Below are 26,781 nucleotides of genomic sequence, written 5' to 3'. Positions count from 1 at the left end.
CCAAACATCTACAGCATTTGCTAACACTGTGGTAAATTAATAGAAGACTAAGATACATTCCACTTGAGTTTCCAGCAATAAAGTTCCAAAACCTGCTTTCACAAAATACCATCTTAAATACAAATTTATCCGTAACGAAATGCAAAATACTATTTAACATTTGCATTTCTAAACAATATCAATTTTTGCTCATCTATGAGATATGGACAGGAACAACATAATCTCTTATGTGGTAGAGATACAGCAGGAGGCTAAACCACTCTGATACTTTAAAAGTAAATTTGGGCTGATTTTAAGAAGTAGTCCACATGAGAAGAAAGATGGGGATGATGTATCAATAAGGGTGTGACTTCAGTGAGGACTTTGCTGTTGAATTTAGCTGACCAAAAAACCTTCAAAAAAACCTCCAAGACTTAAGGTCTGAGCTACTCTCAGCACAGATTTTTAAACACTAACGCTACCTTTAAGCTTATCCCTAAATTACCTCAGAAAGGAATATACAAAAGTAAATTAAATAGGTAACAAGATCTTCTCTGTCATCTCTCCACAGACAGATGAAAAAATGTTTGGTAATAGTGCAAAAATCAGAAAACAGACTGCTAGCCCAGCAGACAGCAAAGGCTGGGGAAACAATCTACTTCTCTCTGAGGTGCTTTTAGACAAATGGCCCTATATATCACTCTGTTTCAGGGCCAAATCAAGAGAGTCCTGATTTAGGTTGTTTCTTGAAAAAGCAGGCATTATGAAAATACAGGTCTTGAGTGCATGGAAACAGGCAGACTTTAAGGAAAGTCTATTTGTGCAGGTAAGGATCTGGCTTAACTATGTACTAAAACAGAGAAGAAAAAAAACAACGCTGTATTTCATTACTGAAGACAACCAAACAAAACCAGATTTTTTTTAATATAGAGAAGAATTATTATTTTAAAAGAAAAAAATAATAATCTGAATTAGCTTACAAACCTGCAATAGTTGCATAGCAACTTCATAGATAGCCCTAGTAGAATCAGCTGCTTTAAATAGTATCAGATTCAGGAGGGTCACTGTATCACACTGGTAATCCCTAGGAAAAAATGGCAAGTATGAAAAAAATAAAACTACATCTGGTTTTCTAAGTCTTGAATTTATTTAAGTTTAATTTACAAGGAATATGATAAGGGACAGAATAAGATTTTGAGAAGTTTCTCTAGGAACACAAACGCACAAACAGTGATGATCTTTTCTCTCTGTGGAAGCAAATCCCACCAATCTACATAAAAGCACACTGAAAATGGAAGTTTTAAAGCTTTGAAAAATGCTGTAGTACCTGTTTTGGAACACGCTGGCTATGGCTTTAAAGCAGCCAGCTGCTACCCGCTTGGAACCTGTGTAACACCGGTCAACGGCCCAGTACATGAGGTTACTCTGGTCAGGATTGAGTTCCAAGAGCAGCATGACTGCCTCACAGCCTAGCTGGTGAACCTAGGGAAGAGTAAATATATATTTAAAAATGTATAAAAAATATCAACCTACAAAATGGCATAAAATAGGAAACCAGCTGTTTAAGAAAGCTGAAACCTTTGGGAACATGAAAACTGTTCTATCCAAAACCAATGACACCATAGCCTAAAGTGGCAGCAGATAAATCTGTCACACTGTTTACTGTACAACCTGCACACAGTCATAAATTATTGACACAAATAATTAGAGTTCTACTGACTTTTTTTCACCCCCCCCCTTCAGTTCCTAGGCTATTTTGAGCTATTTACCTTCTTTATGTCTTGCACGGAAACACTGCCCTGAAAGCACTAGATACAAAGAAGCATTTAAATACATGCAAGAATTCCAGTGGGATACAAGGGATACATCTGCATGGAGACTTGCACCTTTCCTGAAATCAAAGTAGCCCCCAGGAGCTGTATTTTTATGTCATCCTAGCATTATAGGGCAGTAGAGGTCCTGCCTTTAAAGCTTACCTTACTGTTCAGATGAATAGCTTGGTTTTACTAAAGCTTGGTTTTACTAACTCCGAAGGACCCCAAGGAACTCTACAGTTTCACAAGAGTTCATGTTCCAAATCTCACCTCCTTTAAATTTGTGGAACACCTGACTTATTACTACAACTTAACATGGCCGATCAGTTGTATATAATGAATATACAGTGCTTCACCCCTTGTCCTTTCCTCTTCCATTCTGTTTCTCTGGTCTGACTGGGGACCACCTTCCTCACAACAGAGTAAATACACATGAAGGACAGTGCAAAAGCCTGTGCTACTAAAACAGCTTTGAGCTTAAGTAGAGCACTTATGCAAATCTGTCTGCAAACTCACTAAAACATGTGTTTGAAGCACTGATAGTTGCAAAGTGATGTTGATATTGCTTGTATTACCTTTTTATCTTGTGAATCCAAAATATTATCCAGCCATTTGTATAAATAGCCATCAGATGAAAGCCCAACGTTGTCTGCAACAGGGCCACAACACAGTACAGCAGACATAGCCTTTGGAAAGCAATTGAAAAACACATTTTAATAACTCAGATACAGGAATTGCTCTTATTCAGTTCATTAAAATATCAGATAACTAAATTCCATTCAGAGAGAAAGACCAGGGGTAATAAAAAATGTCTGACATTTTATTCAAGAAATTATGAAATCATGTTTTTCTAAACTTTCAAATACAAAGAAAGGTCAATACTAAAATGCTGACATATTGAAGAGTTAATACACCATTAACCAGTTTCATTGCTAATGTACATTTAGATGAAAGACTAACTTAAGCAAACGAGAACTAAAGTCAGAAAGTGAACATTCAGTAGTGATTGTAAGAAATTTCAATAGCAAATGCAATAGTCACAGTATGGGAAAAGCTGAACTGACACAAATACACATGTAAGCAGAAGGAATAAAAAGGTGCTAAAACATGGATGTGAAAACCACATCTAAAAGCCCAAATGTTAAACTTGCATCATGCTGACATAATGATCTATTTCCAAAATTCAGAAGTGCTAAAATACCTTTAATGCACAGTATTGGTGTCTGTTTATTCGCATGTTTCTATCACTGTATCTGTCCAGGGGAGTAAACATGATGCTAAAAGGGCCTGCCCAGTGACTGAACAGCATAAACAGACTGTGGCGCAGACTCTGCTGTGGAAAGACACTTCTTCTCTGGTGAACTGTAAGAAAAGCACACAGTTATACAAACTCCCCTTGCAATTCTTTAAGATAAGGCATGTAACACAAACAGATACAAACTACGAATATAAAAGGAAAAATCCATCTAAAGACCCACTATTATTTTAACACCATAATGCCTGGCTGTAGGTTGACTATTGTCCTGTTTAATGCAAATAATGTACAAGAATAAGCTATTTATTACAGAACTATCTATTACAGAACTCAAATACATAGACAATCAACAGGACTTTGCCAAACAGTACCAAAAATCTCTTAAAACTAATACTGCTAAAGTTACACTCAAAACTGATGTCACAAATTATTTTAATAAAAGTATTCTGAAAGTTCAGATAAGAAGTGTCTTTTTGTTTAGTTTCTGTTTGGTTGGTTTTGGTATTTTTAAGGGTACTGCATATTAAATACAGTAATCAGAAGTTACATTTTTACATACCTGGAACATTTTGTATGATATTTGCCACTAAGGCACTAAAATGGCATCGGATATCTTTCAATGTATCAGAGTCCTTTTCATTTTCTGCTTCTAGGAGTTGTCTTGTTAGATCAACATACTCAAGTAAAGTGTTGTTGAGGGAATGTGTTTCATTATCAAGGCCACCACTTGCACTGAAAATATAAAATAAGTTTAGAAAATCAAAGAGCATGGTAATTACACACAAAATTTGAAAATCATCCTTATGTTTTTTATCTTTAAAAAACCCTACACCCTCCTAACTGCAAATACTTAATTCAAAGTAATTTATTCATCCAGCTTCTACTTCAGCAATATAGTAAAAAACTCCAGTGAAAGCAAACTTAGAATCAAACCTAATTATCTGAAGTCACTTATCCTTCCACTGAACTAGTTCTTATACTGGGGACAAGAGTTAAAAATATTAACTAAAATCTCCAAACACTAAGTCCCTTCCCCCTCCCCTAGTGAGAACCTTAAAAGATAAGAAAAAGAATGGTTTTAATAGTTGGACTCTAAAGTATCAGCATGCTGACAGACATTTCAGCAATGCTTCTGAGGCAACATTCTGAAACACACTTGAAGATGAGAATTTCACACATATATTGTTAAGGCTGACAAATACATGTCCAAGCATCATTGTCAAACAGAGCGGGGAGGAAGGGGCCAACCATCTCCTAGACTACTTGCTCTTACACAATTCCACATGCATAGGAAAAAATTTCCTAGGGACTTTTGTAAAACATTTGCCAAAACTCTTTCTTTCGAAGTGTCCCTACACGAGCAGGGTAAACTGAGGGGAAAAAAACAACTCAATAACCAAGTTAGCATTCTCCATCCTTCAGAAGTCCAACATTAATGAGTAGTAGCCTTCTCTGCATAGGATGTTCTGACTAGCACCAGCACTCCAAGTAAGGCAGAAGTTCCTGAATTATCACAGAACAGTTACAATTTGCACAAGTGGTGCAATGTTTGAGCAGACACAAACAAAAGGGACCATGACGTACTGCCTGTTCCAAGTATGGGGAATAGTAACATTTTAAATAAAACATAGAACACACTGACAAAGAACATGGGAGTGAGAGGGATTAGAAAGCCAGCAAAATTCTGAGTTTTATAAACCCATGTCTATTTATTTAGTGGTATACTGAAACTCACTGATAAATTTTGCATGCCTGTTATACTGAGTCATAAGTCTATCAGTGACAATTCATGAACACCAACAACTTCTCATGTGTGCTGCCCCTACCTGTGACTAATGACACCAGCATCTGCCAACAGTTCAAATATTCGTACTAGTTGTACTCGTAAAATATCTCGACGCCTGCGCCGTTTCATGTTCTGTCCATCAGAGGAAACACAAAATTACATGAACCAGAGGAAAAACTAAGTAAAAAACCAGAGTAGAATATTAAAGTATTATTATATCTGTACTACAACTGTCATCTGTTATTAGAGGTGCCAATCTTTTAAGATAACTTACTAAAATTGCTAACAAGTTTAATAAACCAGAGAGTGAACAAACGTTTTCCCTGCTGCAGAGCTCTAAGATATACCAGGTTTGCTATTACATGTATTATCCAGTCTCTTGTCACTAAGTGCAATATATAAAACAATGAAGTGCAAAAGGCAGTCTCCCCACATATTTTGAGGGAGGTGATTCTGTCTCTCTGCTCCACTCTCATGAGACCCCTCCTGAAGTACTGCCTTCTGGGGTCCACAAGCACAGGAAGGACATGGGTATATTGGAATGGGTCCAGAGGAGGGCTGCAAAAATTATTAGAGGGCTTGAGCACCTCTCTTGTGAAGAGAAGCTGCCAGAGGTAGGGCTGTTCAGCTTGGAGAAGAGAAGGGTCCAGGGAGATCTCATTGTGACCTTTCAGTGCTTAAAAGGGGCTTCTAAGAATGATGGGGACAAACATTTTAGCAGGGCCTGTTGTGATACAACAAGGTGCAATGGTTTTAAACTAAAAGTAGGTAGATTTAGACTAGATATAAAAGAGACACTTTTTATGATGAGGATGTGAAAATCTGGAACAGGTTGCCCAGAGAGGTGAGAGATGCCCCATCAGCAGAAACATTCAAGGTCAGGTTGATAGGGCTCTAAGAAACCTGATGCAGCTGAAGATACTCCTGCTCACTTCAGGGTGGGTGGACTAGGTGACCTTTAAAGGTCCCTTACAACTCAAAATTCTATGATTCTATGATTTTGTGTATTCAGTCAGACTTTCTATGCAAGCCTGACACAACACACAACAGTAGAGTAACATTTTGAAACAGAAGTGCTGCTCCTTTCCATCATTTTCATTAGAACAGTCAGGTGAGTTTACAAACTTTTTCACTGAAAACCACCACCACCAGCAGCAACACCAAACCTCAACAAAGTTGGCGGACAGTAAAACTCAATTCTATGTCATAGGTACTAGTAATCGTGGGAATGTCACTGATGATATAACAAAGTAACAATTGTGTAAAACTATGATTAGGTTAAAGAAATTAAAAGACTATGGAAAAGGTTACTGTATTTTTTCATCATTTGAAAATCTCTTGATAGAGGAATAACAGAGAGCTCACACTTGAAGCTCTTCTAATGCAAACACTTCACAATCATTTAAAAAAGCAATATTTCACCTTTTTATCTGTTATAGTGACTGTTTTTATATGCACAAATTAAAGAAAACAACTAATGCTTCCTCTTAGTGAAAAGACAGTTAAAACTGTACTGAGTATAATGGAAATTAAATATTTAATTACCTCTGGCCTTCTTTCAAGTGCTTCCTTAATTATAGGATGTAATTCTTCTATTAGTTCCCTGAATTAAAATAATTAAAAGGATAAAAACAAACATTAAATTAACATTTCAACTGAAAGATGTTTCTCAAGAAGTAGTGTTACAACAGAAGTTAAAACACCCTCAGGTTTTCCTTCTCTACCCGTAGCCTTTAAAAGTGAAGTTTCCTAGAAAGATATTTTCCTAATTTAAAGCAGATTATTTAATTAATGTCCAAACAATTATCCCTACATTTGCATTCTCCAAGTATTATGGCTTATTTCTATCACGGATAATTTTCATTTATTTTCATACTAAGAGTTTAACAAAGCCTTGTGGTGCAAACAGATATCATTATGGGGGAAAAAAAGATGCTGGGAACTTATCATACAATGCCCTTTCAGCTTTTATGATGCATTTAGTTGTTAATTTTGTTTCTTTAAGTCCAGTAACAATACACTGACAGAAGTTAGACCTGTCTCTTTGAAAACTGAAACAGGTTTTGACAGAGTGCTTACATATTCCCCATTTGTTCTGAAGCTCCAGAGTCTTTATCACTACTTGGTTCCTTCTGCCAAACTAAGATTCTCTTATGATTTCAAAAAGGAGGCAAGGAAAGGAGATCAGTAGTATGAAAGTATACAGACAAAATACTGAGGTAAAAACACATTTGGTTTAATTTCGTATTTGTTAAAATAGCCACTACTGCCTCCAGATTTGCTGGAGTGGACACATTCCTCTACTTCCTGTGGTGCTGAAATTGAGATATATCAAAAGCATCAACCACTTCAAGTTTTTGGGTAATGACTGACTCCTCTGATACCTCATCCAAAGTTCCTCCTTCAGAGAATGGGTCCAGGTGATCAGAATGCTGCACAAATGTTGTGGTGTTCTCATTTACAAGAAAGCTAAGCATGGTTAGATATTGTTATATATTTTCTTTCAAACACTGAAAACACAGAAAATAATTTGGAAGAAACTTTTTTGTGCTAAAATACAGTAAAGGGTCAGCTTACAGTGGAGATCAAGGGATACCTAGAAGAGTCCATGTGATCAGTTACACAAACAAAAAAAATATTCTAATAAATTTATGTGAATTACATATATGTAATATATAATGAAAAAAGTTCCTGAGCAAACATAACAAGTGGGGAGGAACAGTGCCTAAAACCACAAAAGCTAAACACCAAATCAGAGCAGAGCAGCAATGGTGAGTGGTAGGCTAGAGCTAGCATTTGGTGTGAGTACATGCACTGGACAGAGAAAAAAGCTGGGTTAAAAAAAACCCAACCACATTCTAAAATTATAAAACTGATGAGGATCAGATCTTTTTTTCTTATTCAGAAATTTTCTAATTCAGAAATCAAGGATTTCTGGTAAAATTATCTCTGAAAGCATTCTCTAGACTTCAGAGCTGTAAAGCAGTTCTTCAGGATCATGGTACAAAGTCTTGCTTTACTCCTGGTAGCAAAGAAAGTCAGATATCGTATAAAATTATAAGATTATCAAGGGATATAAGGCAGAATATGACAACTGAGAATTAATATCAATATTGACCTTTCTATCTATGATAATATGGGACAGAAATGACTGGAGAGAAGCATCATCTTATTCAAAACCAACAGTATTAGCAATTCCTGGCTCCTTCTGCAGAAGCAGAGTTGGCTGCTGTGTATGGTACAACTTTATAATTCTCATAATAACTCTCATAATCTCAACTTTATAACTCTCAATCTCTCCCAGCAGCAGAGATTGGCTGCTGTCAGAGAACATCTAATGGCCTTCCCAGGAGGTTTTCTTGCCCTCAGATGCTCTTTCTCTTCATTCATCCTCATAAAGAGCAGTTGGCAATACCAACGAGGAAAGTTTATCAATTCCTACAAACTCGATAGTAATTAACACTTCAAATGTTATTAGTTCACACAATCTGTTCTTTCAGATAAGGGCAGCTTTAAATACCAGTAAGCTGTTTATTCTTTCTACTAACTTCTTTTTCTTTATGCAGGCATGACCTCCACATAAAATTCTTACAATTTCTATCATGCCTCTAAATGCTACAAAAGATAACGAGAATCAGTTGTCACAGCTTTTTAAAAGTTCTTAAAAGCAAAAAAATAAAATAATATATTTATATATATATATATACATAAAAAAAGCTTCAATTCCCCAGCTTTGTAATCAATTAGAATAGAAACAGATGAAACACAACAGTTACCTAAAAGCTCCTGGGTTGGTCCTGCCAAGTCCCAGGACAAGAGATTCTGTAATTTCCATGCTCTCAGAGCGCATCATTGGAACTATGTGCTTAAACAGGGAGGAAGGGGATGGAATGCCAATAATCTAAGAAAAAAGCCAGAACAAAACACAATGAAGTAGCTACCACAAGGTGGTGACATGAAAACATCTGCTGTAATTTCACAGTCTATACACACTGGACCAGTAACTCAAAATGATAAAAGTGAAATTTATCTTTGACATTGAAAAGATTTCCTGAAATAGTAAAGCAGTATTAACTATTTCTCGCAGTACTGAATTTTCCTAGTCAGATGACAATGAATTACACAACACGATATACCGATGCTTTGCATGTGTATGTATCTGCCCTCCTTGGGGAAGAAGTAGATTTCTGGTGTCCAACCCCTTAGACTTCCGTGTGGTTCTCAAAGAGAACAAAGCTTTCAGTCTATAGTTTATCAGATTTAGGGAAAGTATCTTGGTAACAAACAAGTGGAACAGGCTGCTTCTGTCAAAAATCTGCTGCATAGTCCATGAATTATCTTTATGTCTACTGTATCTTTTACAGGAAGCCAAAAAGGAGATAAACAGAAAGAAACAATGAAGAGGGAAAAAAAACCATAATCTGAAGATGATATGAAGACAAAAAAGTATCTGTGATTGGGAAAATACAAGATACATCATATGCCTGAATAGGTTCCTGTTTCAGTTATTGAAGTGAGAGGCTATTTGCTCAGAGCTACAGAAGTCCAATGACAGCAAAACCACTCCTTTAACAGCAAACAAAGCATTTCCTCATTACTGCCAGGTAAGACTTTGAAATTGGGTAAACGTTTTCATTATGCGACTGGATTTGCTTTAAAAACATACCACAGATTGGGAAAAGCAAACTACAACAGTATTCTAAACAAATTTTAAAAAAAGGTATCCTAAAAATATTTTCAGACAAATGATACCAGTTTCTAATCACGATAAGTTATTATAGAACACCTCTGGTATTTCTATTTTCAGTAAGATGTAGACTTATTTACAGAAAGTATCAGAGGAACCTACTCTTGAATCAATGCTATAACCACTGTCTGGGGTAGACGCCAGCGTCTCAGGAGGGGAACATCTCACAGAGCCTGTGGAAGTGGAGGAGTTTGAAGAAGATGCTGCACTGCAGCAAAGAATCAGGTAGTTTCTCCAGAGCCCAATATAGGAGTCACTGCTTGTAGTAGTATTTACTTTCTTTGCATTGATAGGGCTGCTATTAAAAAAGAAAGAGAAGAGCTCAGTAGAGTAAATGAAACTTACCACATTTTACTTTGGTTTTCTACTGAATTTATTTTTCAATTATGCATATGTCATGACTACCCAAATTGTTAACATAGTAAACTGTGAATAAATTATTCAGAGCAGACTTGTACATCAATAATGCATGCTTTTATATTCCAATCTGCTAAACTACAATATGGCCAAAGGCATTAATTAATGTTAGCGGTAGCTGATATTTCATGTAGACAAATCTGCTTTAATTTTTTGTTATATAAAGCTGAATTAAATCCACAAACAATATCAAGAATTTATGTTACCTCAATGAAACAATAATGACACTACAATGATGATACATCTTGAAATAATACTCAATATAATATACTGTATTTCCTTTAGAAATAAACTTACTTGAGATCCACTTGTGGAGACAGCAGCTGAAGTCTTGTATAAGCAAATGTCCAAGCATAGCTTACAGCTGTTGGGCAGTGTTTTGGAAGATTTTCCTGCTTCATGAAACTTGAGAGGCTTATAATCCATGGATCTTGGCCTTGAGTCACATGTGCAAATATCCAAATATGTGAGGGACTGACCACATCAAGGTGGTGGCTAATTGGGGAGGAATTCCAGTCAGCCAGAGTTTGTAAATCTATTGAACTGGGACAGTACAGTAAAGTGGTCTGTGTGCACAGAAAAGACAATGAGGAAATATTTAATACCCATGTATTTTAAGCAAAAATATCTTTTGTTATATATCTAATAAAGTATCAGTATCAAAAGCATGCCTGTAACAGAGAAAAAAAGTAATTTATGGGACTTTTTACAGAAGATCTTAATGTGAACAGCTATAGAAACATGTTGTTTGTGAACAAATGGGTATTACGAAACAGCAAATCCTAGAAAAAGACCCTTTCATGCATAAAAATTTAATTCTTCCAAAAGATTTGTACTCTAAAAGCCTTACTACTGGATGCCAATTTGTTTCTTAATCCCAAAATCAGAAGTTTTCTTGATACTTAGGAAGTTTATGATAAATACCTAAGTATGGAATTCAATTGTTATTCACTGACAGTTATTACAGCATTCATCATGGAAAAAGGGCACATTGACTGTTATGACGCTATATTACTGCAGAAAAAAGTAGTGCCCTTTGCTTTTAAGAAACTGCAGTCTGTGAGCAAGATGAGAAAAAACAGATAAAGACACAGCTCTCAGTGTTTATATGGTGGTGATAACACACTATCAGTCAGAAAGTTTACAATGGTAGTTAACCTCACAACATTCCTCAGATTTTTGCCTTTTTATTTGTGGTGATAAATTGCTATTAAAATCAGCATGAACATAGTGACACTCTCATTTGAAATACATAATATTTATTTGGGATAGCTTTACAGAATTACTTCATCTTACAAGCAGCTCTACATAAGAATGGTCCTACCTGGTCAGCCCCTGTGAGATGTATGAAACTCTCCAGGATAGTAGCACTTAGTCTGTCCATTACATCTATAGCCAACTCATCATCACTCTACAAAACACAAAGCATAGCAGGCTCAAAGATTGTCAAAATAAAAGCAGTTTCACCAGGCAGCCTAAGAATGGGTCATCAACTCTTACCTTTGAAATTTCTAGAAGTGTGAACAAGGCCCTTATTTCTCTGAGAACGCTGACAGCTAATCTCCTGGTGGCAGGCCTTGTGCTGCAAAGGATGACCAAAGCAAAGCCTTCCACCACATGGAATACACTGGAATAAAGGGTCCTCTCCAGAGGAAGGGTATGGGCAGCCCCATTGGATACACCACGCTAAAAAAACAACACAGAAGTTAAGCAAATAAAGAAAAAATAAACACAACTAAGAAACAGTTCCATTGTTGGCAATGCAGATTTAATAATGAAATATTCAGATTTTTGGCTACTGGTCAAATTTTGCATTATGAGAATGATATTAGTCACTTCATTTTTTATTACCTCTCTGAATTTAGTCCAAACAAATACTACAAGAACATCTTTATTTCACTTTCTCACAAAATGATGCAATGAGAGCAAAATTTCAAAAACCTCAGGCAATACTCTTTTGTAAACAATTATGATATTAAATTATTTGGACCCTTTCTACTGGCTAGTAAAAAATGGTGGGTTTAGTTCTACTGTTTAATAACTCCTACATCTTCCAGTAACACATGATGACCAACAACATAAGCAAAATGTCGTCATGAATTAATGTTCACATAATACTTAATAATTTGGGACTAATTTTATTTTGGCAAAAAAAATGTTAATTTAAAATGAGAGATCTAGAAGTCTTCAAGTGCTGTAAGAAATTTGGCTGAATTTTGATTACTTAACAAAACCAGTAAAGCCTACTACTAAGTTTGTACGTAGGTTCTAAATATGTTTTAACATCAAAGGACCTTATAGAGATATACCTGAGCATCTTGGGTTTTATTGTGCATTTGGGCTGCTTGTTTCCACTGATTTATGAGCTGCACTAACATTTTTACTGCATTGTCAAGAAGCGTTGGGTGGATGTCAGTCACTTCACGCACAATAAAATAAACAAATCCTGAAAGAACATCTTCCCGCCAATCTGGAAAATCAAGCATTAATGCTTGGAGTGTATTGAAAGCCAAGGCACGAAGTTCTTCATCCATATGAATTGTCAGCCTGTTTAGAAAAAATATTGGTATCATCACCCTAGATAAGCATACTCTTAACCAGCCTTTATCATTTAATGTTTGGTGCTTACTCTTCCTCCTTTACTCTACAATGTAGAACAGTTCCTGAGATTCTTTTTCTGCACTGAATAAAACTGAAACTGGCTAGTAACAGAAGGTACTTCTACTACAGCAAAATAATGCAAGGTTTCACAAAACTTAATACAAATAAACTGTGTTAAGAGAGACTATCAAGTGTTTAACAAAGGTGCATCTTTGCATGCATCTGAGCTCAGCAGACCAGCACCCTGTGATGTATAGGCTATTTTCTACAAATTAAAATTGAAAACAACATGTTTGTTTTGTAGTTAAAGGACATTTACTTTGGATATGAGAAAAAATTCACAGAAAAATCCTTTGCACATATCCTTAAAAATCTGTCTCAGCCTACCATGGTAGAAGACACCTAATCCACTATTATAATATTACTTAATAATTTCATTTCTTTAATATTATTTTAAAAATTGAAGAAAGTGTGTTAGAAAAATCTTATTCTCTTAAGTTATCATTAACTTTTTATATATGTAACTCAATCCATTATATGAAAATGGATTTATAATTTCAAAACTATAAGCTGTCCTGTATTTCTGCGCCAGAATATTCTGACATTAAAAATTTTTAAAAAATCTTCTCAACTGTTTATCAGTACTGATAAGGTACATTCAATTTAAACGGAGACAAAGAGATGGAAGAATATGGGTAGTGTTGGATCCAGAAAAACGGAAAAACCAAGCAGGATTAGTAGAGAAAAATACTAAAGTTTCCCCCAGGTGCCTGTCTCAAATTTTGGTAATGTCAAACAAGAATGACTTTATGAAAATTTATAGTATTTGCAATAGAAAAAAAAAAAAGGAAAAAAGTATAGCAGTAGCAAAAAGATAAAACAAGTTCAAAAAAACAAAGCAACAGAAATAAATTCCTAGTTCTCAAAATACTCTCTCTAAAAATAAGTGCAAGGTCTGCAGGATAAATTTACCTCCTCCTGTAAAACCTGACCAACTGCAGAAGGTTGGCAGGAGCAGCGAGGACAGAGTCTGCACGCAGTGACTCACTGCATAGTGAGGGCACTGACAATCGTGCACACACAGCAGTTGAAAAGGAACATCCACTAAGAGCAGAATCCCTTTTCTCTTACCTTGCAAGCAATTCAATGAGGTCAGTCCTACTCATGCCATCTGGAATCAGTCTTGGGATAGCAGCAATGCAAGTTCTGAACAAATCTATCTTAGGTTTTCTCTCACCCCTACAAAAGCATTTTATAACAAACAAAGAGACAGGAAAATCTATTTCAGTACACTAGAAATGTATTCTCAATTTCATGCCACAGCTATGAAGGTTACAAACATTTTTATCAATAATTAATGGGACCAACATTCACTTAATAGTCCAGCAAAAAAACCACAACTGTAACACTTTAATGATGGCATCTGCAACATCAAAGAATAAAAATAATGTGATGCTACTGTGACAGCGAAAATGCTGCAATTCAGTACATACGTAATCATGTCTTCTGGTTCTTTATTGGACATCTGCACACTGGTCATGCACATGGGCCTTCCAACTTCTTTGTCCAAATGCCTGAGAATGCTATCCAGTGCTTTTCTGACTTGAGGATAGTATATGGACATGCCTGAAAAGTCAAAGAGTTCCATCACCGTCTTTCATATTTTTATTAAAATATCTGCCACTTATTCAGGTTAGGACAAGTTTCTTATTGCACAGATGACATGAAATACATACTTTAAGTGTCAAAACAAATGCATGCATATATGGAATATATATCTATGTATATATGAAATATATGTCTATAAAAATAAGACATTATACAAAAGCGGAAGTTTCCTGCAAGAAAAACAAAAGCAATGAAGTAACCATTAGCTGCTTCTTCATTTTCTCAATTACAAGCTTTTTAGTTCTAGTTTAAATGTGACATGTTGAAACAGTCCTTTGAAGATGACTACCTCATTCACAGAAGATCAACAAGGTACACGGATCAAAATAGTCTTACTCCGCTCAGCTGTGAGACATCTGGGACATTTTAGAGTGGTATCAAGAAAAAAAACTTGCCATGCTATTTACCACACTCACTGCACTCAGGCTTCTTTGTGCTTATTTTGCAATGAGTGCAAAACACTTTAAGAAAATGCATGGGTTTAGTCTGAGACACCAGAGGGTCAATATTGTCTAGCAGCCCTCCCTAAGAATCAAAGTAATTCTTGCTAACAATTAAAATAAATACATAAATAAAGATACACTAATGTACTGATGAGAATAATTGGGAATATATACAAACATATTGAAATGCCAACTTACAAAAGAATACAACATACCTATAACTTTTGCTTCCTCATCTGTCAGTGTTTTATTAAGAAAAATTTTCTTCACACGAAGAGTATTTCCTGACGGAAGAACAACTCCTGTTGTTGGCATTGGTGGTTCACCATCTTTTTGCTGCAAGCTATCTGCTATGACAAGGAAGACTCTGAGGCCAATATTCATCCTCTTCAAGAACAAAAATGAGAGGAAAAAAGGGAAGAGAAAACAGAAAAAAATTACAATATTGAAGTAATACAAATTGCATTTTTCTTCTCTTTTAAACAGACAGCAGGACAGACCTTATTTAAATGTTACATATTAGGGTAATGAAAGTGACAGGAATAGCATTTAAGTTTTCTGTGCCACTCCACACTCTGATTCAAGCCTGACTTGGCCCAGGCTAAGATACAGAATATTTTATAGTACTGAGCACTCTAGGACTTGATATGACCCTCTAGAGCAACACACTGCAGACAGACATTGCTAAATATCCCATCTGTTAGACTGGGTCTTGAAGAACTAGGTATGACTTTCCTGAAAAAATGCTTTACAGTTACACTGTACCAAAAACCCCATACTTTCTGAAATTGCTGTTGAAATGAGTCTTAACTGTAGAACTGCTTGCCCACTTAAAATCAAACAGCAACAGTGCACAACAATTACTTCTTTAGTGTTAGCAAAATACTCCTTCAGATACTCATTAATCTGCTTTTATCCTGGTGCAAACAAAGTTAACCACTTCCCCCCCCAAAAATCCCCCAATGCCTTGTTCTCATGGCATGCAAGTAATGAGCTTTTATTACCTCTGGATTAATAGTGAAGGTTTTAGGTGATTTTCCAACACTAAGAAGATCAAATATTATTTCTTTCATTGCAAAATCCAAGCGTTCCTGCAAAGGAAAATAATTTTTATGATCATCACTTTTCCATTAATATGCAAAATTTCTTGGCATTGCACAGCTACTGGGTATCATGTCTTAAAAGTTATTTAAAAAAAGTTTATAAAATATTTTTTTCCTTCTTATGACTTTTTTTTTTAATCTAGTACAATTCAACACAGCTCATCCCCTGATATGGTTGAACCATTTCTCCTGAAAAAATTCCCAGACAATTCATCATCTCATCATCAGATCAAACACATTTCTACAAATAAGATGAGCTGTTATAGAAACAAAAAATGGGATAGAGAAGACCTAAGGTATAAAAAAACACTGCAATATAAATATAAAAAACATAAACAGTGATGAGTTGTGTATCCTGCCTCATCCCTGTATAACCAAAAGCAAATAGTTTTGGAAGCTAAAGCACAGACAAGCTATTTCTAAGACAGGAAAACATGTCTCTAATCTATAAAGTTAAAGATTAATGAGAGTTCATCTTGTGAGTTTGCATCTTGCATTTTGATATTAGGACAAGAGAAGCACCTAAAATAATAGAAATCATAGCGTAATGTTGACTATACACTACTGCATTCATTGAATACTATTTCTGTCTATTGAAGCCAGTCTCCAGGCTAAACATAAGTAGATATTACTATTCTAGTTCTTTGTCCCTTATAAAAAATCATAATGGATATAGTAATCATATTACAAACATATATAAATATATATATATACACACAGCCCCCAACAGTGCAATCCAAATGTAAATACTAATCAGCATAATGTTTGTACATAACAGTTTGGGAAGTTTAAAGAAAAAAGTTTTGTCACCACTAGAAAGAGAATGAATTCTTTCATTTGTTACACATATTTGGAGAAATTCTACTCAAGATATGAGACCACTAATTCAGTACAAACATTTCAAAAACAAACCTTAAACTTACATTTTTTCCAAATAATGCTAATCTTACTATTCTGGCTCTACCTAGATGTATTCTTACCTGAGCAATGAACTGAATAATCTTCACAAATATATTCAGAGGTGTGTCTCGGGGGACCACGCTGCGCGATCCTTTTGGGAAAAGTGCTGATACAATGCTCATGAGACGGCTACAAGAATTTAAAAACAAAAAGAAATAAAAAGATCTTTTAAAAACAGATACTTAAAACAGGACAAATGTTACACTTCAAATCTGGAAGTGTGTGTGTGTGTGTGTGTGGAGCGACTATGAAATAATATGGAAGCCTATACAGTTATAGGTGCTGGACAGGAAGCCCAGCACCAGCTGTCACAGGCAAAAGGATCATGGGTTCCTCTATGAACTGAAAAATATCCTGTTTTAAACCAGTTATCAATAGTCAGGAGGAGGGGCAAAATCTGAATGATTATTACAAATTCTCATTATACACAATTATAAATAAAACATTTTTTATTTCCAGTCCATACTTAGTGATGGACACTTCATACCCAATTTGTTCTGTCACCATTAGTGACTTTTGACTTCAATAAATTTCCTGCTCATCTCTCTGCCTTCTTCTATCCCTATTCCTTCTTTCCATCAAAGTACTCAAGGGCTTTTATTTTTCTCTATTAAGACAAAATATTTACTGCTTACTTGACTAAACCATCCCTGAGCTGGCTTCTCTGATATCACTAGGTTGGAATAAAATCTCCATCATCAGTAGTTTAAAATACTTTGCATAATGAACTTACCTTTGAGTTACAGTGTTGCTTTCACATTTAATTCTAATAACATAAACCCACAATAACCTATACAAAGATTCCAGTGCAACTCGGGACATTTTGGGATCTTTATTCTGTAAAATAAATTTAGAAATACAGTTATTGTTGCCTGTGAGACACTGACAAAATTCTATTATAATGTTTATTTACTTTTGAAAATATTTTTTTTAACAATGAAAACAGATGGGTTTAATACTGACTACAAGTTTTTGATATTTTTTCAAAACACCAAGCCTGTATTGCATATTTCCTAACCTTACATTTTAAACTAGTAACTCCAGTTCATTTTACACATCTCTAACTTTGAGGGCAGAGCAGTAAGTAAAAAGCAGATATTCCTCTTGAGATGAACACACCAAGAGTAAATATTGCTTTCAAGAACTTTTCTCAGAAAGCCATTGATAACAAATACCAACTTCATAGCAAACCAATTTATAGTTTGTCTAAAACATTGGAGTAGCTGCTTTGGATCAGGCACAAGATCTCATTCCATCACTCAGCCTGTGACAGCAGACAACAGCAGGTGCAGAAGGAAAGAATGCAAAACAGGGAAGGCACACAAAGATGCATCTCTGGGTGTGGCTTCACACAATGCAGACACTTCCTGCAGGCTGTATTAGTGTTTGCCCACTTTCAATGAATTTTTATTGTAACAATTATGCTGTTTCTTGAATTAATATAAAATCTAGCAGCACAATTCAGTTTAAATTACGTACTGAATGCAAAATGATTTCTGTCTTAAAGCTGCTACTATGAGTTTAGCTTTGCTCCTCCTAGATCTTAAACTGTGTAAAACACTAACTAACATTCTTTGTACCAGCTCCAGAAACCTCCTTTCCAAATAGGGATTCTTGGAGTACTTACAATCTAGAAGTGTCCAGCAAGATTCATGGACCTGGCCATAAGTATAAATTTCTGAATATAATAAATGATTCAGAATTGTCAACTTTTTAGGCATTATCCCAATTCAAACTAATAAACCCAAACAAAACCAACTAAATAGCAAAAACAGAACCCCAAAAGCACACCTTCCCCATTTCCAGTGAAGTCTCTCTGTTTCAAGACATATCTATATGATGACTTGAACATAATTAATTTCCTATTTTTTGCCACAAGCCAGTGAGTCAGAATAGCAGATGATTTTGTCCTTCCAGGACAAATTGAGTGCAAATTCACAAAGCGTGTAAGTGGAACTAAAAAAACCATACTGTTCAAAAAGGGATGGTCTCATTCATGGCTGTCTCTCCCACAACCTCAATGCTCCCTCTACATTAATTCTAGCAGTAAGAAAGTCCAACTTGCACCCATAAGCTGATCAAAATAACCTCATGTCCATGCCAGTGTAAAAGACTATATATACAAAGAAGAGTAATTTTGGTGGCTTAAACACAGGTGGGTCCAGACTACTGGTGTTGGCACTAAAATCCTATCACGGAATCACAGAGGCAGAAGTGGTATTTCAAAGTAGGACAGACAGGTAACAGACAAGACTGAATACCAGAATATTAGAGGGAATAACTTAACCCACTTTACATCAGTGATAATGCTGTTCTATCTCCCCTTCATCACCTCTGAATTAGCACCTACAGTTAGACAGTGGGTAAATTTAGGGAAGTGATCTGGACAAAAATCTATCCAGTAAGAAGTTACACCTGTCCCTGTTTACTATTCACACTGATAAATGTCTCACTCTTCAGTTAATTTACCTGCAGTGCTACTGTGAGGAACAAGGAAATGTAACTGTACCAGAGGGTGAGACTGTGATAGCTTTGATTCTAATCAGTTTAAACAGCAAAACTCCCACAATATTATTTCTCATTGTATTTAATTTACAGGCCAACAATTACTGATTGTCAAAGCAGGTTGGGGAATTCATTGGTACAAGTGTTATCCAAGTCTATCTGAAATGCATCTGGAAATGAGTAATGCTTTAATTTTCTAATTTCTGATATTCTACGGGGGAGCTTAATTTACAGGTCCAGAAGTAAACAAAAAGATTATTGCTGGCTTTCAATCATCTAATAAAAAAATTGTAGAGGTAGCAGATAGTTTAATAATGTGTAAACAATGTTCCATCTGTTAGCAGGTGCATCATCCAATAGAGCTATTTCTGAACAGTTATGACAAAGTTTGCTTGTTATAAAGGAAAAAAAGGAGCATATATATAGAGGCATCCACATTGTAAAAAGAGTTAGGAAATAAATTCTGCAGTACTTTTATTATTTTAAGCATTGAAAATTTGAATTATCACTTCCTACAATGAAGAGTTAAACAAATATGCTAGAAGAAAATTGTTTTTGGGGTCTGAATTACAACTCTGCATGTACACCTGGTGTTAAGATGTCAGTATTTATTTTCTCTTAGACATTAGAACAACTAGAATAAGCAATAGATGGCTATGTAATTCAACATCCTTGCATAATTTCTGTCTTTTTCAGATGATGCCTGTCAGATTTTAAAATACTCTATATGTTTGGGTTTTTTTAAACACAGTTTTGTTTAAAATTCTAAAACTATTAAACATAAATTATGGTATCAGCAGACTATGAAAAAAGTTGTCAGGAACAGTATCTGTTATGAAACCAAAAACGTAAGAGCAAATTACGGTGGTTTTACATGACACATTAAAATGAGTCAATGAAACAAATCTCAATGATGGCAAGAAACAAAATAGCATTTTTTCCATGTTAGTCAAATGTAGTCACTTACTGAAGAAAGTACTTTTTAATACTGATGTTAAACTTTTCTTCTGTTCTGAACTAAAACAATTTCTACTTTTTAAAACCTGCAAAACCAACAGTGTAAAAGTCTTTCAAGTTAGTGCACTGCAAGTTGTTACAGTAAATCAGTTTCACATTTTTTATTGTGAAAATGTTTTTAGTTTGCTCACATGCAAGACACTTTTTGAAATGAAGTAACAGGAAAACCCATACATCTAAGTAGGTAGTTACTTCCAGAGGAAACATGCACTGCTGTTCAGGGAAACCAGCTGTGATATTAATAATCAATCTCACAAAGCCACATTTCACCCCCAAGGAAAAACTGGTATTAGACAATTTTCTGATCTTTCTCCTTTACTCTCTGGCAAGAGAAAAACATCTTTGAAACATTAGCTATTCTTAGTCCTATTGCTCCTAACAGTACTAACAGCAATTTAACAAATAAAGGAAAGCACAAAATACAACAAATAACATAAAAAACCAAAAGTATTTACATGAGACAAAGCAACATTTCACTGAGTTACAACAACATATTAACTCACCTGCAGTGTTTCTATTTGTTTTCTGATACTGTTGTTAGATGGCATCTAAATAAAGCAATGTGAGACAGCAAAACATAACAAACATGAGAATGGAAGGCACATGCATGTTAGATGAAAAAAAGCTCAAAACCAACAGATAGCTGTCTAGCAAGGACTCTATTCAGTAGAAATAAAGGGTTTGCTACAGTGGCAGAAAACGTTCTGTCAACTTTCAAAGGTTTTGGGGTAACAGACACTATGGTAATCTGTGAGGGGGAAAAAAAAGTACTCTTTTTCCAGCCAACAGTGGTACAGAATGACGGACACTGTTCTCTCCCATTTCTCCAGCTTTTTAAAATGTTCCTTCCTCCCTCCAGAAGAGGTAGTAAAGATACCACAGCTCAGATTCATCCAAGAATTTATCAGATTTCTGACAAACTTGCTGGAATTAATCTGTGTAAATACTAGTGAAAAAAAGTAAGCAAAGTGTTTTACAATACTGACCCAGCTTTACTGTCTGCTGAACAAACTCAGAATTTTGCCTACACTACAATGTGTGAAAAAAAAATGCCTGCTGGGATCAGTGCTGAAACAGCAGCCCAAAAGATTTGTGGGACAAAGCTAACTATATATATACCAGAAAAAAAAACCAATTCTTTTGTACACTCCTGGTCTATACTGACTCTTACAGCTCACTCATGTGCTAATTGCACTGGTCCAGACCACTAAGTTTCTTCCTCTCAGCAAGGCTAGGATGTTCTCCCCACACTCTAAGCCTGCTTTGAGGATAACTAAAGGTGATGTGCACTGAAACCCAGCACAAAGAGTTTACAAAGACCATAAATACTGCCAGGTTTAGGATCCAGAGCACTCTCACGAGCATTATCAATTTTAATATAGCACCAGAAGGTAAGGCAGGGTATGAACAAACTGTACCCTAGGTACTTTGGGCCACTGCAGGGGTGTGAGCTTGCACACCATGGCAAATGGGAAATGGCTCATTTCAGTCACCAATATGCAACGTGGTGTTCATGGCTAAGGAAGAGTTTGTACTGGGCACTCACCAGGGAATAATGAGAGCACCATGAATCCATGGCCTACATTACCTCTTGGTGACTTCTATTGAGCCTGTACTCTTCATAGAATATCCCTGTGACAGACTCCAACTGTTATCATTATTCCAATTCCTGATTTGGTAATTTCAACAAATACAGTAGGGGTAGATGAATCCTATTAGTGCTCTGAGTATCACCTAGTAACTTTCAAAATTACTTTATTAATAACAAGGACACTAGAGGTAATGGATTTGGAATTTCTTATTTCATTTTACATATTTAAATAATTCCAAATAAAATAATTTTAGTCATTAGAAAATCAGGAAATAAAATGAGGGAGGGGAAATCTGAGAAACTAAACTGCTGTGAAATTCAGATTTGTAAATTAATGAGATTACTTATTACAGAGTGCATGCATTTAATTAGCTTCAGAAACAAAGGAACAAATTAATTCATAAGACACATCAGGACAGTGGGGGTGTATTTTTCAAGATTAAGCTCAATGAAGTTTTTGAACAAGGTAGGCACCCAAAAAACTTGATAGTATTTGGTGTGCCAAATTAAACCAAGCCATAAAATACCTTAAAGGACTCATTGATGGCATAGCATCATAACACTGCAAATTCTGAAGTGCAGAAACTCGTAAGTGGAATTTCTGCTGAATAGAGCCTTACAGTAAATGTGTTAAGCTGTTAGTGGTTAACAAATCTAAGTAAAATATAAAATGCATGCTCAGCAAATACCAGTTAAACTCACTGGCACTTATAGTTTTAATACATCCATTACCAGCGATGGACATTATGCCAAAAAAAGGCAACTCCTAGATTGTAAGGAGTTTTTTAAAAGCTTTAAAAACAAAAGCACAAGCAGCCTCCATAAGCAAAATAAACCACAAAACAAAAATCAAGGCAAATATTGCAAAAGAACTGCAATAATGTTAGATGAAAAATATACAGAACCCAACAAGCAACAGAAAGGTATGAAAGATGTAAGAACAAAATGACCCAAAACAATCAAAGCAGCTAAACCGTTTTCCTTTTGACTTCATGCTGGTTTACGAATTTTACAAATAAGCTTCACTCATCGCTAACCAGAATCAGTGTTGTGAAGGAGGATCAAAGAATTTATTAACATTATCCAAATCAATACATTAGGCAAAATCATGAATTATGTTAATCATAATCAAGGAAAGAACATTTACAATAACTACAATTAAGTGACCGATTTGTAAATATCTTGATGTCTTTATCAAACAATTGATGGTTACAATGATATCAACAGAAGGCACAAGTTAAAGGGACACTGTAATTGGTTTTTTAAAATTTGTATCACAGGCTGTAGATATAACATTTTTTCTGGTCTCACAGTTCATTTGCTATTCCTTCAATAAGTGAACAAGAGATAGAAAGTTTGCATTTCCTATACATTCTACTTAGAAGAGCAGATAAGTCACTTGTTTTCTCACATATAATTTGCATATAAATACGATTTGTATTTTCTCTGGCATTAATAGCCCTTATTAGCAGATACTTCTGCAGATTTTACTCAATAAAAATGATAATCCCCAAGGGGACCACACTTATTTCCAACATGATATAGCACCACAAAAAATTTACTACTAAGTTTAATACAGAGACTCGAAATATTTAATTTCTTTTTAGAAAAATATTTCAGTGTCCTTTTAAACAGCCAAATATTATTCATTTTTTATTTGGCACAAGAATGCTGAGAACATATTGTAATAAATGCTAGTGATTTGCAACAGTTCCTTAATTAGAAAGGATTCTTACCTTCAGATGTGACAAACAGTTCTGCAGGAAAACGTGCCAGTTATTTAAAAAAAACTGTTTCTGACTGACACACAACAGGCAGGTGATCAATGGATACAAAGCCTATGAGTAGGGGGAAAAAGAATTGATCAAATTGCTCTTTGCAAACGTCCTAAGTGTTGTACATTGAGAATGAGACACAGTTGGTTGCTGCCTCTCACTCTCACAGTTTTGGCACTGCATGGCAGCCTCTCCCCTGCCCTGGGACACTTGTGCCAGGCACAGTGCCCTGGGTAACTCTGAGCGCTGGAAGAGCTCAGGGGGTCAGACTGGGGCAGTGGGACCAAGGTGAAGCTCATCCCCCAGCAAGGCCTGATCTCAAACAAGGACTGAGAGAAGTCTGACCCTTCATACAATGTTCAGGCTTTCCCTGCAACCACAAGATTCAATTCATGTAGCTCCATATGCTGGGCAGGGGAACTGCCTCCAAGAACATTCAGGAAAAATATCAACTCAGTAAAAACTCAGACAGACTTTAAGTTGTCAGAAATGCTACTTCTACTCAAGATCTACTTTTAGTGAGGAATGAACCACAATATGTTTTATTTTAAATCTGTGCATATGCAAAGTATGATTTAGCTTTGCTTTAGTAAGGTTAAGATTTGTTTAAGAACCACATACTTTTAACACATAATGGTGATTAGTACCAAATCTGACTGCAGCTTTTCTTGTTATGAAGCAAAACTAAAGGATGAGTAGGTAAACAGTGCTCTTGATACAACATTTCTAACTTCATAAATAAAATGGCATTTTTAATACTAATATCAACCACTGTATGTTACTCTTACATAAGGAGTTTAACCAATACAATGATATATGCTTCATATGTGCAGAATACTAGAAAGAAAAGTTCATCCATAACATGAAACTGAGAATAAAACATTTTAAATTCACTTGCACTTACTGAATGTGCCAACTGAAATGCAAAAATTAGCTCTACATTTTCAGCAAAGTGAAGTGAATTGACTTGAAACATGGCTACCATAGTCATTAAAAATAACCAAATACTGCAAAAATAAGAGATAATAAAAAAATACTGGAAAAAGAAAAACAAGGTGTATGAAGAGAGGAGAAAACCAGGCAGACCAGGGCTATTAAGAGGCTGCTATTTTACTGAAAAAGTCTTGTCTGGCATTTGCATCTTTTAATTAACCCTAATTTAAATATATTCAGACTCCCTGAATGCAAGTTTTTTACTAAAAAGACATAGGTTAAATGAGTCTGCTAACACCCACTAAAATAATCAAAAACAAGCACTGATTTCAAGACAGTCTCATGTGTGAGATAAGAGCACATATCTGCACAAAGAAACAAAGCAAAATTAGAACAAATGCACATACACTGTGGGAATTTAATTATACTAAGATGTTAAGATTAAAATTCATATGGCTTGATAAGCTTTTCCTCAATAATGTACTAGCTTAAGAGCCTAAGATGAGCAAAATGGAGAAGTTGAAATATTTTTTTAAAATACCAGCGAGTGCTTCTTTCTTGAACTCAATTCAAAGGTAGTCTGATAAAGCATCTCCACAAAATTTTTCAAACATGGCACATTCACTTCATTTTTAACAGCCTATTAAAAAAAACCCAAAAACCACAAATTAATGGGCTTAAAAATTTACACAGAAGGCAATTTAAATACACATTAAGATGCCTATGAATTCAAAAGATTCAGAAGATAAATTCTACCATTCAGAAGATAAATTTCACATTAGCAAGGTATTTGAGTGTATTTAACTGAAATATAAACAGAAGCATAAGAATTCATGCCACACACTACAACAACATTCATGCCACTACTACTACAACCATATGGTTAAAATTAACAATTAAAGCAAACATACAAAAAAACCTCCACCCCAACAGAACAGCCCACTAAAATAAACTGGTTTAGGAGCATGGTCTCTATTCCATACTCAAAGAAGAAAATGTATTTGATACCAACTAACAAATAAAAACTACACTGAAGAGCTTCATAGGCATATTTACATTTATTCAAAAAATTAGTATCTTTAACTTTCACAGCTCCCCTCTTAACTGCTCCTGTTTCCTTCTTTGTTTTAATACTGAAAAGTGGAAAATTAAGAAATAATCCACAGGATTACCAGTCAACCAATCATGCAAGTCGTCTTTGCTCAACTTTCAGAATTAATGACACACACATGGAGCCCTACACCCTTCTGACCTGCTCTGCTCTTGCACACAGAATAGGTTTCCTTCCACAACCCAGGCAACTACCACCTTCTTTACTGAAACCTCTGCAAGCCTCAGGCTTCTCTCTGGATCCTCAGGATGGTCTATTTAAACACTTTTCTCAACCTACTGTTTTAAACTATTTCTGCTTTATTTATCAAATTGAGGAGTGGAGGTGTTGGAGACTGAAATGGCTTTTTGGAAGAGGTCCTCTACACGAATCCTTATGTATCCTTATCCTTACAACATAAGATAATTTTTGTTATCTTTATTATTTACAGTTACTAATATTACACAAACATTATACCTACTAACACTACATAAAGAAAAATCATGTCCATCTTGCTATGAACACTCCAAAACCTTCATGATGTAGAAGCACAAAAATAGCATGTATCTCTGTAATGTGTACAGATCCACAAAGAAAGAAGTTATGATTTAAATCACTTCCTATGTACCAAATTATTTATCTTTTGCTATTCTTGGGCTATAGGTTGATTAGTACACTGCTAGCTCCACATTAGAAATCAGTCAGTTGCTGTCACCACAGCACTGCTGCTTTGGGATATAACCTTAGGCTTTCAGAGCAGCCCTAACTTCCCTGCTATAAAATATGCTGTGATTCATCATACCTGCAGGGACCAAATCAGGTCAGGTTTCTTAAAATGCCTGAATGACTAAGCAAGAGAATGACAGTAAAGAAGTCTCAATGCTGAAACCCAACCACTTCCTCACTTGAGTGATTTTCTGTATCCAAGATACCGAAAAATCTACATTCAATTCCTTCAGCTGCATCAAAAATATTCAAACTTGCATCTCACATCTTCCCAGAGAATGACTAACCTGCTCAACTGCACCTCAGCCTGGGAATGAACTCCTCATTTCTATTTAAGAAGCTCCATTTGTATGAAATGATTAGAGACCCAG

The 26,781-nt window shown here is 35.4% G+C and overlaps 1 protein-coding gene across 13 annotated transcripts in view; it reads right to left on the bottom strand.

Annotated features, from left to right (window-relative positions):
* The window catches only part of FRYL (FRY like transcription coactivator), a 160,041-nt gene that overhangs the window by 50,707 nt on the left and 82,553 nt on the right, over window positions 1–26,781 (bottom strand). For 10 of the 13 annotated variants that reach the window (XM_030238846.2, XM_030238845.2, XM_050973275.1 and 7 more), the window contains 22 exons: window positions 25,136–25,234; window positions 23,623–23,724; window positions 20,799–20,843; window positions 17,507–17,610; window positions 16,794–16,902; window positions 15,715–15,801; window positions 14,926–15,097; window positions 14,093–14,225; window positions 13,731–13,838; window positions 12,308–12,545; window positions 11,499–11,684; window positions 11,323–11,409; window positions 10,296–10,564; window positions 9,684–9,879; window positions 8,611–8,735; window positions 6,380–6,437; window positions 4,875–4,966; window positions 3,608–3,780; window positions 2,995–3,155; window positions 2,369–2,479; window positions 1,307–1,461; window positions 964–1,063 (listed from right to left, as the gene is read on the bottom strand). In XM_030238846.2, the coding sequence (XP_030094706.2) occupies window positions 964–1,063; window positions 1,307–1,461; window positions 2,369–2,479; window positions 2,995–3,155; window positions 3,608–3,780; window positions 4,875–4,966; window positions 6,380–6,437; window positions 8,611–8,735; window positions 9,684–9,879; window positions 10,296–10,564; window positions 11,323–11,409; window positions 11,499–11,684; window positions 12,308–12,545; window positions 13,731–13,838; window positions 14,093–14,225; window positions 14,926–15,097; window positions 15,715–15,801; window positions 16,794–16,902; window positions 17,507–17,610; window positions 20,799–20,843; window positions 23,623–23,724; window positions 25,136–25,234 (2,910 nt within the window). The remainder of the gene's footprint in view (window positions 1–963; window positions 1,064–1,306; window positions 1,462–2,368; window positions 2,480–2,994; window positions 3,156–3,607; window positions 3,781–4,874; window positions 4,967–6,379; window positions 6,438–8,610; window positions 8,736–9,683; window positions 9,880–10,295; window positions 10,565–11,322; window positions 11,410–11,498; window positions 11,685–12,307; window positions 12,546–13,730; window positions 13,839–14,092; window positions 14,226–14,925; window positions 15,098–15,714; window positions 15,802–16,793; window positions 16,903–17,506; window positions 17,611–20,798; window positions 20,844–23,622; window positions 23,725–25,135; window positions 25,235–26,781) is intronic. The other 3 variants (XM_050973273.1, XM_050973274.1, XM_050973279.1) reach the window with 1 other exon arrangement.

This window comes from Serinus canaria, chromosome 4 (assembly GCF_022539315.1).
Source record: "Serinus canaria isolate serCan28SL12 chromosome 4, serCan2020, whole genome shotgun sequence".
Classification (NCBI taxonomy): domain Eukaryota; kingdom Metazoa; phylum Chordata; class Aves; order Passeriformes; family Fringillidae; genus Serinus; species Serinus canaria.
The sequence above is the reverse complement of the archived record's forward strand: the minus strand, read 5'-3'. Positions and strand labels throughout refer to the sequence as shown.